Below are 16,976 nucleotides of genomic sequence, written 5' to 3' on the forward strand. Positions count from 1 at the left end.
GGCTCATATTCAAGTGCAAACAAAAATGGCGCTGATGTGTGCTTTCACTTTTGGTTTTGCGCAGACTCATGCACTTGTTTGTTTCTTACTATCAGTGCTTAAAAACTTGCACGGGCTTTCTTCTGCTTGTAAAAGAAGACAAAACCTGTAGTTCAATGTGAAACATTGACAAGAAATCCTCTCTTCTAAACCTTTTACGCTGCCCTGTACCTGGCGTAAATTTTCAACGTTAAAGGCCATCTTTTCTTTCTGCGCATTGCAGTGCTTCTGTCTGAACATTGTGAAGGAATACTTACTGAACTCATTAACATCCATTTAAATACATTTCAGTACAATTTAGTATTAGATTAATGCAGTGGGTTGCGGACCTGGGGAACTGGGTTTGATTCCCGCTGCTGCATGACGGTCAGCAGTGGGCTCAGATCCTAGGGGACCAGGTTCAATTCCATCTACAGCTCTGTGTGACCCTGGGCAAGTCACGTAGTCCTCCATTGCTCCTATAACTTAGATTGTGATCCCATTAGGGACAGTGCAGAGTACCTGTAATAGGAATTGTAAACCGCTGTGAGGGGGATTATAGAACACTGCCCCTCATCTTTAGGAAAAATCCCCCCATAGCCTGGGCCACCTTAACACGTCCTTCGATAGCCGGAGTCACCTTAAGACACTCGTCCCTCCCTGGGAGGAAGTGAGCTGGGAGGGGTGGAGCCCAGACCTTGGAGTATAAAAGATAGGGCCAGGCTGAGGTTAAAGAAGCCTAGGGAGAGAAAAGTTGAATCCCCAGCTTGTGACACTGAAGCTACTGTTCTATAATTGTGACGTGACTGAGGTAAGACATTTGTTATTGCCAGATTGAACCTTGTAAGTTTTACATTGAGGTCTGATCTCGGCTGAGAACTATTAGGATGTGTTTGTGGCATGGCAACCCTGGCAGTCGCAGACTGTGTTTGGCCTACCGTCAGAGGCTTGCTCCCAACTGAATGGACTGAACTGCAGAGGTTTCGTATCCTATATCTTGGGCCCTGTCAAAGGAACAGGCCCGATGACCCCTTATTTTCGATTTCACCCCTTTGTCCAGCTGTGTTATTTACCAACCCACTCCCTAACCCTCACTCAGGGTCTCATAACTGTGTAGTCACCTCAAGGATCACTTGTGGTATATCGAGTGCTAAAAAATAAATAAATACAATAAATAAATTAATACATTTGTGGCCATCTTTAGCACACACGTTAACACTCGGTCTAGAGCCCTTTCAGCACTTGGTGCACAATAATGTGCATTCAAATCAGCGCCATCCGCTTTTTAACGCTCATAAGTAAGCTGCAGAGAGAAAGAAAAGTGTGTGTGGGAGGTGGAGGTACAGGTGGAGACCAGAGCCAGCCCTGCCTTCAGAGGCCTGTCTGTTCTTCCCACCCCTGTGCCCTGTCTTCTAGTTAGCAGCAGGAGTTGGTAAACTGCTTCTTACCTGCTACTTCTGTTGCATTTGCAGTTAAAACAATGCAGCTCCCCATTTGTGAATTTTAAAATGTATTTGTTCAAAGAATATGGGCAGCTTCTTTCTGTTTCCGGGGGGTGCAGCTACCTTGTAAAACCTCTGTGCTTCATGATGAAAACCTGCCAGTTCTCAAGGAACAAACTACAGATCGCTTAGCTAAATGGAGGATTCTTACCCTTTCTTTACATGGTAGAATCCATCTGTTTAATTTGATCTTGTTTCCTGAGTTTCTCTATACATTGCAATCACTACCTCTTAAATTATGTAAAAAAAGATCTGGTTTCATTGAATAACATTTTGTTGGGGTGGTGGGAAGCCAAAAACGCAATTTAAATATTTATGTGGTTCCTGGAAATCTGGTGGTATGGGTCTTCCTGATCTTCAGAAGTATAATCAAGCATGCTTACTCGGATATCTTGCAGGTTGGTTTCTAGACCAACAAACTTGTACATGTAAAGACTATGAGATGGCCTTTTATCAACTTTGGCAATTGAATTCTTTGCTACACACCTCACCACGTTATTTGTGTCATGGTGTTCTGCTCTTTCCATTGAGAGACATGTGGCGGGTCTTAGGTTTTTAGAGGACAGTCCTAAGGAATCAAATCAGCTTCCCATCCAAGCTAATCTCCAGTTTTCTCCGGGCAGTGAGAATTCTAGTTTTTTATGTTGTTTTTTTCATCAATAGACATAGGAGCCCTTTTACTAAGCTGCGTAGGCGCCTATGCGTGTCCAACGTGCGCCAATTTGGAGTTACTGCCCTGCTACCAGTGGCCCTTGTAGTAATTTAATTTGTGACATGTGTCCGCTATGCGCGCCAGAAAATAATTTTTTATTTTCTGGTGCGGAAGCAGAAACTGAGTGGTAATCGTCATTTTATGAGCGTAGATGATTACCGCACACTTACCGCGAAGTCAGTGGCTGGCGGTAAGGTGTCAGACCCAAAATAGACCCGCTCCAATTTTTATTTTGCTGCACATCCATTTTCGGCAAAAATTTAAAAAAAAAAGACCTTTTTTACAGGCACACTAAAAATTGGATCTGCTCGTGCCCAAAACATGCGCCAACCCTACCGCAGCCCATTATTCGGCGCACCTTAGTGAAAGGGCCCCATAGTGCTCTAACAGTGAATTGGATACAGTGTTTCCTGTGCACAAATTTCACTAAGGGGTTTTAGTGCCGGCTAAATGCTAGAGACGCCCATAGAAATAGATGGACGCTCCTAATGTTTAGTGCGTGCTTATTTTTAGCATGCACTAAAAATGCTAGCATGCATTTGTAAAAGGAGGCTTAAGTACAATATCAGCTACTACAGCTATGCTGACATGTCCTTCTAGTTTCTGGTTTCCATTTAAAAACGGTTGTGGAATCTTAACATGTAATGGTGCTTTTAGCTGTAAGAGATGAAAGCAGGAGCCTATTTTTCTTTAACAAAACCAACAAGTGTTTTGTTAATTGTGAGATCCTGAACCACATTCCAGCATAAGTATTCAACAATATTGTTAGCTTCCAAATGGCTTCCTGTGCAGCAAATTTCTAAATGATATGAAGTATCTATGGTGACAAAACTTACAGTTACACATTTAGTTTGTCTTCTGAATGTATGGAACCAATCAAATGAACAAAAGCAACATCTCAGTTACTTAAAGTCCCAGGTTCTGTATTTCATGCTGAATTGGACTGAATGAAGATGAGGAAAACTGGGTGAAATTAAGGCAGTTTTCTTGGAATGATTGGCTACTCATACAAATAAAGGGGGAAAAGATTAAGGGGCCGATATTCAAAGAGCATTAAGTGGGCAGGAGCCTCTCCTGCCCGCTTAAATGGCCTGTCATTGCCCAGCCGCCAATATTCAGTGGCACTAAAGCAGGCAGTGCAGCTGAATATTGCCTCAGCCCCGCCCTCCCCCCCCCCCAAAAAAAAATTGGCCTGGTCTGAGGCGGGCCAGGGGGCAACGCTGGAGAGGAGTCAGGGCTGGCAATATTCAGCTGAGGCCCACATAAGTTAAGCAGGCAAATTCACCTTTTTATCTTATGCGAGCCCTGGCTGAATAACTGGCCAGGACCCACATTTAAAAAAAAAAGTCTTTCCCCCCTTCCTGCCCCCCCCTTTTCCCTGACGTGCAGCAGCATCCCATCCCCATCCCCATCCTCCCGGTCAGGATAGAACCCTCCCCAGGGCCTACCTGACCTCCCTGGTGGTCCAGTGGGGCATTTGGGGCAGGAGCAAACCCCTCTTGCTCCTGCCCCTAGGGCAGACCTCGCAGCAGACATTTGAAGAAGCAGCCTTAGGGGCAGGAGTTAGGGGGGTTTGCTCCTGCCCCCAATACCCTGCTGGACTACCAGGTAGGCCCCAGGGTGGGTCCTATCCTGACTAAGGGATGGGGCTGGGGGGAGGTGCTGCTGTTGGGAGGGGTGTCACTTCTGCCACACATCGGGGGAGGGGCGGGAAGGGAGAAAAGACTTTATTAAAATGAGGGTCCTAGCCTGATATTCAGCTCTGGCAGCCAGCCTGCTCCCCTTTAGCCCCCGATATTCAGTGCCAGTGCCCAGCATGGCCCAGTACTGAATATTGGGGACTAAACTAGCTGGTGATGGTAGGCGTTTTAAAAATACCCCCAAAAACTCACCACCGACGAATAACTTGGGGGGGGGGGGGAGATTTTTTCCAGCATTTATCCAAATGTACCAGTAATAACATAAAAATAGTTTACATATGTTCACAGAAGGAGTTTTACTTTCCAAAGATGAGTAAAAAGAAAAAAAAAAACAGAAGTCTTGGCAACAGCAACAGCCAAGTTGTGCAAATATCTCTGCTATTGGGACACTTATTTTCTGATAAGTGCGACTTTTACATTCAAGCAGATACAGTAAATTTGTAACTTTTTACATAATCCTGTACTGAAAAAAATGTGCTTATAAAATACTGTTCAGCCAAATATGAGATGCCTGAATATCAGACTGTCCTTTATGTCACGCTTGATTTTGAGAGGCCTGTTTAGTAACTTGCAGTAAGCTTCTAAAATTACCACATGGTAACTGCTAAAATTAATGCTCCGTGTAAACTGTTGGGGACGTTCCTAGAAGTTTTTCATTTAGTTAATGCAGAGGAAAAAAATGTAAACTTTAACGATGTAAATTATAAGTAAACCTTGCTAAAGAAAATAACTCCACATGGTTGTACTAAAGTAAACATAGCAAAAAGAATCAGAAAAGAAACAGGGGGATCCAAAGGGTAGAATTATAAACAAAAATGAAATAATTGGATTAAGTTCCATCTATATTTAACCCCCCCCCCCAGATATTCTCACCATGCACAGTAATGGCTCCCCCTTCTGAGGCTACTTGAGTGACCATTTCTCTTGGCTGCACCTAGCATCAAGAAAACAATTTTAACAGTTGAAAATTAAAAAAAGGAATTATTTGAATACACACAATGTGGCCGTGCTGCCGATTTCCGCCGGGAACGCCCCCTGCGGTAGAAAATAGAAAATTATTTTCTATCATGAGAAACTGTGCTAGCCAACTTCGTAACTACCGCAGGGTGCCTGCGCTATCCCGGCGGTAGGGTAGATTTGGTATGCGCTACCCATGCGGTAGCCCTACCGCAGCTTAGTAAAACGGCCCCTAAGTGAATCAGAGTCCTCACACTCTCCTAGGTATTTAGTCTATAAGATTCAGACTATCAATGGAGAAAAGTTGACCATCACCAGCCTCTCCTTCTTCCTCCAACAGTTCCTGCCTCTTTTTATGTTTAAATCTGTTTTATTAAGGTAACACAACAAGTAAAATATCAAACGATACATCAGGATAAGCATAAAATTCCAACAAAAGGGAGGTCATAGGTCACCAAAAAGAGAGAAGAAAAATAAAAACAGGTGGATGTGAAGCGTCTGTTCACGCTTTCCAAAAATACTAGGACTAGGGGGCATGCGATGAAACTACAGTGTAGTAAATTTTAAAACAAATCAGAGAAACGTTTTCTTCACCCAATGCTTAATTAAACTCTGGAATTCGTTGCTGGAGAACGTGGTGAAGGCGGTTAGCTTAGCAGAATTTAAAAAGGGGTTAGACGGTTTCCTAAAAAACAAGTCCATAAACCACTACTAAATGGACTTGGGAAAAATCCACAATTCCAGGAATAACATGTATAGAATGTTTGTACGTTTGGGAAACTTGCCAGGTGCCCTTGGTCTGGATTGGCTGCTATCATGGACAGGATGAGGGCTCGATGGACCCTTGGTCTTTTCCCAGTGTGGCATTACTTATGTACTCATGTACAATCATGAATTATATATTCTTCCATAGTCTAACTGATGATCTGGGCAAGAGACTTGGGGCCCCTTTTACTAAGCCGCGTAAGAGTCTACGCACGCCCAACATGTGCCAAAATGAACTTACCGCCCGACTACCGTGTGCCTCGTGGTAAATTTCATTTTTGGCGCGCGTTCGCAAAATATTTTTTTATTTTCAGACACGCATAGTGGATGCACGCCAAGTGGCATCTGACACACATAGGTTGTTACCGTGCAGATTCTTTACCACTAGGTCTATGGCTGGCAGTAAGGTCAGACACCCAAAATGGATGTGTGGCAATTTTGATTTTGCAAAACGTCCATTTTCGTCAAAAATTTTTAAAAAGGCATTTTTTGTATGTGCGCTGAAAAATATTTCTACGCGCCCAAAACCCATGCCTACACTACGTCAAGCCACTTTTTACCTCAGCTTAGTAAAAGGACCCCTTGGTTTTTTTACAGCCTCCCATCTCCTAAGATTGATGTGGTTTAGAATAGTAAATGAATGTATCTCATCCTGTTACCTGTTGTCAATTCATATATCCCCCCCTCCCCCTAAAAAAAAAACCATTCTGTGCCACCATCTTTAGTTTGTATCCCCATCAGAGGGAATTAGCAACTAAACTATGAGCTTTGGGAGAGAGGGGAGAATTCTAGATATAAACAATGCGCTCACAGAGGTGTGACTCTGTTACTTGCGTGACGCGGTATTTGAGTGTATATTAAAGCATCCCAGTGACAAACTGTGCATATAAAGCGGACACAGAATGCCAAAATTAATTGGGATGCAGGAGTAGAACCCCTGAGGCAGCTTCTGGCGAAACGGGGACTCCCTGTCCATCTGAGCTGTATGATTGAATTTTGGCATTCTGTGTCTGCTTTATATGCACATTTTGTCACTGGGACGCTTTAATATACACTCAATACCTCTAATTTGTGGATTTATTTTACGCAAAATGATGGTACACCTAACCCATGCCTTATAGCTGTGTATGCAGGCTGTCTGGAAGGTATTACTGAAGCCTTTTTTTCTCCACCTTGAGGTGTGGGTGGGAGCGTTTGTGGGTCTAAGTGGCATCGGGTGCATTGTCAAAATAGTAGTAGTTATATTGCAGCCACGGAGGCTGTGTGTTTGGATATTCATATCAAAAATTTTGCCATTATGGGGGCGTGGCAAGATGGCAATCTAGCATACACACGCAAACGATCGAGCTGCTCTCTGAAATTTGGATTTTGAGTTAAAACTGTTACCTTATGATGCCACATACGAAGAGAAAGGGGATAACCAAGGGCCATCTGCCGGCGGCCAGGACCTCATCCCCAGTGCAGCAAACTTTGGAGCAGTTTGTGGTGAGCCAACCTTGTGCAGCCAGAGTGGCGTCTCCCGCATTGGATGCCGACGTAGGAGCGTCGGCGACTCAGGGCCTGGATACCACACTTTCGCCCCCGGGTATTATTCCACCTCCATGTCCCGCTAAATCAAGGAGAGAGCAAGGAGAGGTCGCTGTAAAGGAAGGCGTTAACAGAACCACTCAGCCTGGCAGTGCTCCTTCTGAATTTGGTAGGGAGAACAGCTTGGAGGACGTGATCTCAACGGAGATAACATTGGTTTCAATATGGAAGGTTCTCCAGGACTTAAAACAAACTGTTAATAAATCCGCTCAAACCACCTCAATTGTGAACAAGATGACCTCTTTAACGGAATTCTTGGAAAAAGGTACGTTCTGAAACCTCAGAGAAAATTGTACAGAATCAGGAGGAGATTAAGAGTATAAAAAATACAACTGACTCTTTGATTAAAGATAAACTCTTGATCCATAAAAAAATTGAACAATTAGAAAATTAGAATAGAAGACTTATTCTGAGACTATTAAATTTTCCCAAAGTACTAGGTATAACAGCTATAGATTTATTTAAAAAATACTTAATGGAGAATTTAAGTATACCTCCTCAAGCTATTCCTCCATGCAATAAAGTTTATTATTTAAAGTTGCCTGCAAAAAAAGATGCACCTGGACAAGAGGGAAATGCAATAGATTTTCAAAATTTAACAGCAGTCTTGGAAGAATTGCTCACTGAAGTGGAGACTCGTGGAACATTGTTTCTTTAATATTTGAGGAAGATTTAAGTTCATTGATGAGACTTTACTTTAAGAATTCAACGAAACCATTTTGTGGTAAAAAATATGGATTTACCCAGACATTACTAGAATTACACAAAAAAAAAAAGAAGGAAATTTTTGTTGTTGAGGGAAAAAGTGAGAGGGATGGGAGCTACATTCCTACTTGCTTATCCCTGTAAATGTGTTGTCAAATATCTGGGTAATAAGTATATATTCTATGATCCAAATCAGTTACAGTCCTTTGTAGATAGGGAAAGTTTAACTGAGGAATAATAATATTAACTTAGACGAGGGAACATCATATGCTAAGCCACTAAATATTGGATAATTTCCTAAATGTTTCTATTTAGTGATCTCCTAATCACTTTCACCCCCCTCCCCTTAGTATTGTGGTCTGTGGAAGAGAAGTTATTGTTTCATTATGAACCTTTTTGGTTCATGTTTATTTTCCTGAATGTAAAAATGATCTCTGTATTTCAACAAGTATGTTTAATAACTTGTAAAACAATTAAAACTTGAATTAAAAAAATTCTGCCATTATATCTGTTCTCTAGATTCCAGTAGTTTGGAATTTCCTTTGAGAGAGCGCCTAAAAGATTTTTTTTTTTAATTTCCAGAAAATGGACTCTCGGTGTCCACATTTTATCGAGAATTGCAACAATTTTCTACATTTAGGAGTCGAGAAATGTTGAGCATCAGCTGGAGCATAGACCTAGGTCTCCCTTTGGTGGCATTGGATCTAGGTCAAAGAAATGTCAATAAGTACAGAGTTAAAAGAGTGCCAATTTTGTATTCTTCACCGGGCGTATTTTACGCTTGAGTAAGTCGGGCTGGGTAGACACTCCTATATATAGGAAATATAATCAAGGAACTAAGGGGTCCCTTTACTAAGGTGTGCTGAAAAGTGGCCTGTGCTGGTGTAGACGCATGTATTGGAGACGTGCAGGTTCATTTTTCAGCGCACCTGAAAAAAGGCCTTTTTTGGGGGGGCCGAAAATGGATGTGCGTCAAAATGAAAATTGGTGCGTGTCCATTTTGGGCCTGAGACCTCACCGCCACCCATTGACTTAGCGGTAAGGTCTCGCGCATTAACTGGGTGGTAATCAGTTTGCGTACGATTACCGCCTGGTTAGCGCCGCATGCTGGAAATTTTCCGGCGTGTTACTGCTCAGGCTACACGGTAGTTGGGTGGTAGTTCTGAACTGGTTGCGTTGGACACGCATAGGCCCCTACGCGGTTTAGTAAAAGGACCCCTTATTCTCTTTTCCATGCCTTTTTGGAATTGTCGTCCCCCCCCCCCCCCCCCCCCCCAATTTGTTTTACTTTGAAGGTCTAATGGGACGACTGCCTCTCACTACTTTTGGATAAATATGAGGCATTTCGCCTTAAAAATCATTGTCATTATCTCTTACTCAGGAAGACAGGAGTAAAAAGATCATCTTAGGTGTGTGGATCAGCGATGAAGCTCCATCCTTCTGGGCATGGCGTAATCGCCTTCATACACTCATACTGCTGGAGCAAAGACAAGCTAAATCTTCTTTCAAGCAGAAAAAGACATCATGATATTCTTTGTTTTATTCTCTATTCCTTCCTTATAATTCTTAGCATTCTGTTTGCTTTTCTAACCACTGTCACACAATGAGCAGAGGATTTCAATGTATTCCACAGTGACCCCAAGATCCTTTTCCTAGGCAGTCATGCCTAATGTAGAACCCGGCATTTTGTACCTATAGTTTGGACTAGCCTACCCTATACATCACTTTGTTGTTGTCCACATTAAATTTCATCTGCTGTTTAGATGCCCAGCCCCCACCCAGCCTGACAAGGTTCTCCTGCAATTCATTACAATTGGCTCATGCTTAAAACAACTTTGGATAATTTTGTGTCTGCAGCTAATTTGATTACCTCACTTCTCACTCCCTGTCCTAGATTATTTGTAAATTTGCTATAAAGCACCAGTCCCAGGGACACACCACTGAGAAAACTGAGCATTTAGTGTTAAGTCCTTGTTTCCTGTCATGTAGCCAGTTCTCAATCCACATTAGGACATTGCTTCCTATCACGACTTGTACATTTTCTGACTAGTGTTCTGTGAGGGACTTTGGATTTTCCAAAGGGGTCTGACAAATACACTATAACCATCAACTCAATCTTGTACGCATGTTTATTAATGCCATCAGAAAATCTAACAGATTATTAAAATCTTCACTTGGCTAAAGTGGAGGAGTGGCCAAGTGGTTAGCGCACTGGTCTTGCAATCCCCAGAGGTGGCCGGTTCAAATCCCACTGCTGCTTCTTGTGATCTTGGGCAAGTCACTTAACTCTCCATTGTCTCAGGTACAAACTTAGATTGTGAGCCCTCCTGGGACAGGGAAATATTTAAAGTACCTGAATGTAACTCACCTTGTTTGGCCCTGTGTCTGGCCAGATGAGTAATAATTTTGCTCTTCAGAATAACTTAGGGGCCGATGCTTAAAAGCTAATGCCGGAACTAGAGGTGATGGTGATTTGTGCAGGACTAGCTCTGGGGCGTTAGGGTGCACATGATGTTCAGAGGGCACCAATGCTGGAGACGTACGTGTGTGTGTGTGCCAAAGATGGCCGTAAATTAGTATGTAAATATAGGCAAATAGATATTAATGAGGTCATTAGCTATTCTCTCCAATGCTATTTTATTTTTATTATATTTGTACCCCACGCTTTCCCACTCATGGCAGGCTCAATGTGGCTTACATGGGGCAATGGAGGGTTAAGTGACTTGCCCAGAGTCACAAGGAGCTGCCTGTGCCTGATGTGGGAATTGAACTCAGTTCCAAAGTCCACCACCCTATCCACTAGGCCACTCCTCCACTGTTGCTACTATTTGCAGATCACCAATGTGGCTGCGCAGGCTTCTGCTTCTGTGAGTCTGACGTCCTGCACATAGGACGTCAGACTCACAGAAACAGAAGCCTGTGCAGCCTTCTACATGGAATGTTGCTAGTGGAATAGCAACATTCCATGTAGAATCTCCAATAGTAGCAACATTCTATGTAGAATCTCCAATAGTATCTATTTTATTTTTGTTACATTTGTACCCTGCGCTTTCCCACTCATGGCAGGCTCAATGTGGCTTACATGGGGCAATGGAGGGTTAAGTGACTTGCCCAGAGTCACAAGGAGCTGCCTGTGCCTGAAGTGGGAATCAAACTCAATTCCTCAGTTCCCCAGGACCAAAGTCCACCACCCTAACCACTAGGCCACTCCTCCACTCCAGAGAACATCGCACAAAACAGACCCTGCCCCAATGTTGGAAACCTACTGCCAGCTTCAAGGTGGCGCTGAGAGTTGAAGTCAGAATTTCTGATGCTTTTCTGTTTAAAATCTGCCAGTCTGGGATAAAAGAGGGCAGAAGGAAGTTGAGATGTCTTCTCAGCTGCCCAACATGTGCCACCTGAGACTAGATACATAAGAACATAAGAATAGCCATACTGGGTCAGAGCAATGGTCCATCTAGCCCAGTATTCTGCTTCCAGTAGTGGCCAATACAGTCTTGGCAGCCTTTTTGGAAACACAGTGATGCCGGGCAGAATAGTGGCAGCAGGCAGGAAAGAGGGGGGGGGGGGGGTTCTTTCTTGCCCCTGAAAAAGCCAATAGACCACCAGGGCCCTTCAAGGCAGGACCGGGGTCCACTGAGGCTCAGGGTCTGTAATGTGCGGAAGAGGGGTGGAAGCTGTAGTGGCAGGGCCGCCAAGAGACTGGGCTGGGCCCGGGACAAGGCCGCCCCTGGGCCCCCGCACCCGAGGTTGTCGGGCCCCCCCTCCACCTGCTATCTGGCCGGGCCCTCTCTCCACCCCCGGGCCCTGTGCACTAACCTTGCGCCTCCCTCACCTTCGCAGCAAGCAGCGGCAGACCTCTCCTTCTTTCCGTGCCCCACTCTCGCGGATGTTACGTCAGGCAAGTGCGGGACACAGAATGAAGGAGTTGCCTGCCGCTGCTTGCTGCGAAGGTGAGGGAGGCACTTTAAAATCAGTTGTGGGAGCAATGGCGAGAGGGCGGGCCGGACTGTGGTGGCGGCGCCCGGGCCCGGGGACCTTTGTCCCCCCTGTCCCCCCCTCTCGGCGGCCCTGTGTAGTGGTGGGGGTAGCTGTAGTGTGCGCAGCGGTGGGGGGTGGCAGGCAGTGGCCATGGGGGCCCAATGACCTTCACTGCCCAGGGGCTTAGATCACTGTCATTCCACCCCTGAGTGTCTCTATTTGGTCTATAATATCTCAGATATTTGTAAGTTGCTTTACTTCCCCATTATTTCAGGAACTCAAAGGCCCTTTTACAAAGCTGTGGCAAAAAGTATCTGTAGCGTACCCTTACACGAGTCTTTCCTGCACTCTAAGGCCACTTTTTTCTGCAAATATCACCACAGATCAACTTCACTGTTCTACAACTGATACTCATCAAAAACACACACAGTGAAAAGTGACTGATCAACTAGGGGAAAATGCCTCATTAATCTGTGGCAAAAGAGTAATTTTTCATATGCACACAGCACAAAAAGTAATCATCGACATAACTCCCCCCCCCCCCCCCAAGAAAAATCTTTTTCTATCTTTCTTGTGAATTTAAACAAAAACAACTTTCCTTGTGAATTTGAACAAATTTCTATTTCAATGGTTTGTGGTGTGGTTCCCTGAAGCAGAGCGAAAAGGGGACCGTTGGGACTGCAAATTCGTGTATTTTGCAAGCTGGGGCTTACCACTCTGCACATGAACTGGACAGATAAGTTGGTTAATTTTTCACTTTTAGCGCGCTGGTATTTGGAATACAGTAATCTATCTCATGCATATTCAATATATGATATATTTATATGATGCACATGTACGGGAATCTTGTGGCAGACCCACCATGCAGCTTGCAGGCTGGAAGTGAGTTCTTTCTCGCCTGTTAGCCAGTACAGCATTATAAGATGTCCGACCTCTGATGACGCTTAGTGTAGCGAAACATGGACCGTGTTGGGTTCGGTATCTGTATGAAACAGGCTCTAGCAGAACTGTGACTGTGCACTTCAGCTTCAAGATCAATAGTGTGACTCTTGGCCGCACCTGGAATTTTGAAAGTATCTCGACTTGTTGATTTATTCAATTCATACAGTGGTGGAGCTGCGGTTGGACATTTGATTTATATATCGATTTATGGAGCAGCATCTGGACATTTAATAATCACATTTTGGCATCGTTAATGTAGAGTCTTCAATGTATATTGTTAGAATATCATGGTTTAAGTACATTACTGTGTAACTAAATTTTACCAATTTCCCGAGTAGGATGGTGTGTGTGTGTGTGTGTGTGTGTGTGGGGGGGGGGGGGGGGGGGGGGGTCATATGTTTCCAAAGGGGCAATGTGATCGATGTAATGTTCAGAAAGGGAGTATGTTTGTAGACAGCACTACAATGATGTAACTATGTTAATGATAGTTTTTAAATACATTTTGTAGCATATAATAAATATTTCAGGATAATTCATAGTTGTGGGAATATAGTACATGCATATTCAATAGGGATAGCTTAAAATTCTGATCTGTTTGTGGCCATCAAGGACCGCCTACGAATGACACTGACTTAAAACCATTATTTTTCCCCAGTACTGTTTCAGCTCTAGCTATACAGTAATATTTTAAAGTTTTATACCTGACACTGATTCTTCAGGGTCAGACTAATCAAGTCCTGGTTTTGCTTCTGTATAGTTATTTTTCTCCTAAGTGAAACAAGAGGGCCAAAAAATCCTGCATGTGGGGGAGGGGGGGAGGAGGGCAATAAAACCAGGACCAACTCACTTTGTTGAGGAGAAACAAATGGAGTCACTTCATAATCCCTATTCTTTTCCTTCAGGTGTCATCCCACAAGACCTCCTTGCAGTCCTCCATGCCAGAGCATCCAATCTACAGCAACCTAGAGGACTTGAAGAAGATGAAGGTAGAGCCCCCCAGCCCCACCTGTGCCCCAGTCCAGGTGCTGGAAGCTTGGGAGCAGCACATAGACCCCACTACTGGGCGCATCTATTATGTCAACAGTACGACAAAAGAGAAGACTTGGAAACCCCCTCGGAGGAACAGAGTCAGGACACCTGGAAGGGTACTGCAAGAGCTCACTGCTTCCCTCTGGCTAGGGCTGAGCTTCCGAAATTTGTTCTTGTGACCCCACAATCCATTAAGTTTTCAAGAGAGTCACAATAAATATACATGACATACTTTGCATGAGTATCAGGAAAGCCCAGTTGGCTGTGGATTCACCAGCACAAGTTTGGGAAGTTCAGGATAGGGGAACCATATAGCTCCATGACAGATCTGTTTCTGGTGTTACCCCAGCACATGCATTGAACTGTAGTTCTAATCTTCCAAGGGAAGGCAGGGGTTCCATTTTCTGCAAGCCACAAGGGCTTAGCCTACCCTTTTGCAGATCTATCAAGTGTCCTATGTTGGGCTGGGCACTCCTGCTTTGGGGAAGGCCATCTGATCTCGCACATAAGAATAGGGAAACTCCTGTCCTACAAGCAGTGTCAGTAAGGCCCAGGTGCTTAAAACATTGGCGCAGTTCCAAACAGTGCAGGAAAAATACCACTGGATCAGTGCAGCTCCAGCAGCTTATTCATGCTCAATGCTAATGACATGCATTTGTTTCTGAGGATCGGGATCTAAATGGGCCAGCTAGTCAGCTAGTGGGCCATTGGGAGCCTGTGTGTGGCAGCCCAGGACTCATTTTCTTCTCTTCAGGACTGTAAGCCACTTTAAATCTCACAGCTCACAATTCCTACTGCTGGTATCCTGAGATTAGCAGGAAGTGTCAGCTGTGAGATTTAAGTGGGTGATGAACCAGTTGTGCAGGGAGGTGGGGGATAGAAGAGAGGGCACAGCTGGGTAGGGGCGAGGCAGGGGATGGGTGCTGAAAAATTGTTCACATAACTTACTCCCTCTTTGGAGCTCTGCTTTTCACATGGAATTATATGGTTACCCTATCATTTCTATTCTCTGTCTCTCTACACAGACTGGTTACCTGATGGTACCAGGTCCACTGGACAGGCTGGTCCAGATCTGGTATACACAAATGTTTATTTTAAATCGATGTTTTCCCAACCCCAGTCTTGTTTTCAGGATATCTGCATGAGACATACTTGCTTACATCACAGGCCCAGTGTTTGCAAATCTAGTTCATGCTTATTTATTATGGTTAAACCAGACTGAGTAAGAATGTATCCAGGAATGAACAGGGAAACACTAATTTAAATTCCTGTAGAGACTGTAATTCTCTACAATACATGCCATGGAATAAAGCTAGTGCTGGCTCAGCCTCCCCAGATGACTCATAGCCATTTGTCACTCTAGTTCCTGCTTAAATTGTCCCTTCCAAACAGCTGAATGAAACAAACCTGGCCTACAATCCCACAGCCAATCGGGTTTTCAGGCATCTCCAGTGAAAATGTCTGAAATTAACTTGAATATATTTGCATATGCTGGAGGCCCAGTACATGTGCATGCATTTTCACTTGATGATATCTTAAGGGATCACGCATTAGAAATTAGAAATATTCAGACAGTATTCAGGGGAGTCTTGCTAGTTGCATCACATCATTGGCGTCTACTTGGTCAATGAGATCATCGCAGAGAGGTTTATTCCAGTTGCTGCTCTTTTCTGAGGTTCACGAAACAAGAACGAGGAAATCAGCTTTTAGGCACATGGAGCTTTTTCTTTGGGAAGAAATTATTTATTTATTATTAGGATTTATTTACCGCCTTTTTGAAGGAATTCACTCAAGGTAATTTACAGTAAGAATAGATCAAACATGAGCAATAGGCAATTACAGCAGTAAAAATATTCAAATAGCAATACAAAGTACGGCATGGTATATTACTTACAATGTCAACACAATACGTAATAGAGCATTATAATTGATAGTGAAGGGTAATGCAAAGATGTAGTCCTTGGGAGGACCTTAGTGTCCTTGGCGGTGTGTAGAGGATCAGTGCCTTGAAGATCAGACATAGAGTTTTAATTTAGCCCTGTATTGTACTGGTAGCCAATGAAGTTTTTGGAAAAATGGTATGATATGGTCACGTCACATGCAGCCTTCTATGAGTTTAGTTTTCTTTGCTTTCGTAAACAGTTGAAAGATGGTTCTTTGTGTATTTTTGTATTACATGTGTCTGATTTTGAGAATGCATTTGGTTTGCTTATCTTTTTATGTGTAATGCTGTTGTATTTATATAAATATTGTAAACCACCACAATATCTATGTGAGAGGCAGTCTGAAAAATAAAATCAATCAGTCTTGAAAATGCTACTAGCTGTCTCAAAAGGGTAGATTTGGGACGTCCCATGCCAAGGTAGCCAGATGCTTCAGGTCAACAGGGACAGACTGAGCCAGTCCTACTTCTGCCCCATTGCTCATCCCTTACAATCTTCTAAGAAGACTTATGTCCTCCAACCATATTTATTGGTCATTCCTTCCTATCATCAGGTCCACTGGGAGGCCATTCTCCAGTCCACTGCCCTATGAAACAGTTTCTTGTTTTATCTCAGATTGGAATCCACCTTTTCTAGCTACAAGTCTCTTCTTAGGATTTTCTACTTTTCAGCTGCCTTTTCATCTATTCCAGATTAGGAACACTGCTTATTTTGGGTTGATGAGGAGTAGTCTAATGGCTAGTACAGTGGGCCTTGATCCTGGCAACTTGGGTTCAATTCCCACTGCAGCTCCTTGTGACCCTGGGCAAGTCATAAGTACATAAGCATTGTCATACTGGGACAGACCAAAGGTCCATCAAGCCCGACATCCTGTTTCCCACAGTGGCCAATCCAGGTCACAAGTACCTGGCAAGATCTCAAAACAGTATCATACATTTTATGCTGCTTATTAAGCAGTGGATTCTTCCCAAGTCCATTTTAATAATGGTCTATGGACTTTGCCTTTAGGAAGCCACCAAACCTTTTTTAAACCCTGCTAAGATAATTTATTTTACTGTATTCTCTGGCAACGAATTCCAGAGTTTAATTACATGTTGAGTGAAGAAATATTTTCTCCAACTTATTTTAAGTTTAC

At 43.6% G+C, this 16,976-nt stretch overlaps 1 protein-coding gene across 4 annotated transcripts in view; it reads left to right on the forward strand.

The window, feature by feature from the left end:
* ARHGAP9 (Rho GTPase activating protein 9) overlaps nucleotides 1-16,976 on the forward strand; it is a 223,037-nt gene that overhangs the window by 71,213 nt on the left and 134,848 nt on the right. For 3 of the 4 annotated variants that reach the window (XM_030196623.1, XM_030196625.1, XM_030196624.1), the window contains exon 4: nucleotides 13,772-14,014. In XM_030196623.1, coding sequence (XP_030052483.1) covers nucleotides 13,772-14,014 — 243 coding nt within the window. The remainder of the gene's footprint in view (nucleotides 1-13,771; nucleotides 14,015-16,976) is intronic. The other variant, XM_030196626.1, reaches the window with a different exon arrangement.

This window comes from Microcaecilia unicolor, chromosome 3 (assembly GCF_901765095.1).
Source record: "Microcaecilia unicolor chromosome 3, aMicUni1.1, whole genome shotgun sequence".
Lineage (NCBI taxonomy): Eukaryota > Metazoa > Chordata > Amphibia > Gymnophiona > Siphonopidae > Microcaecilia > Microcaecilia unicolor.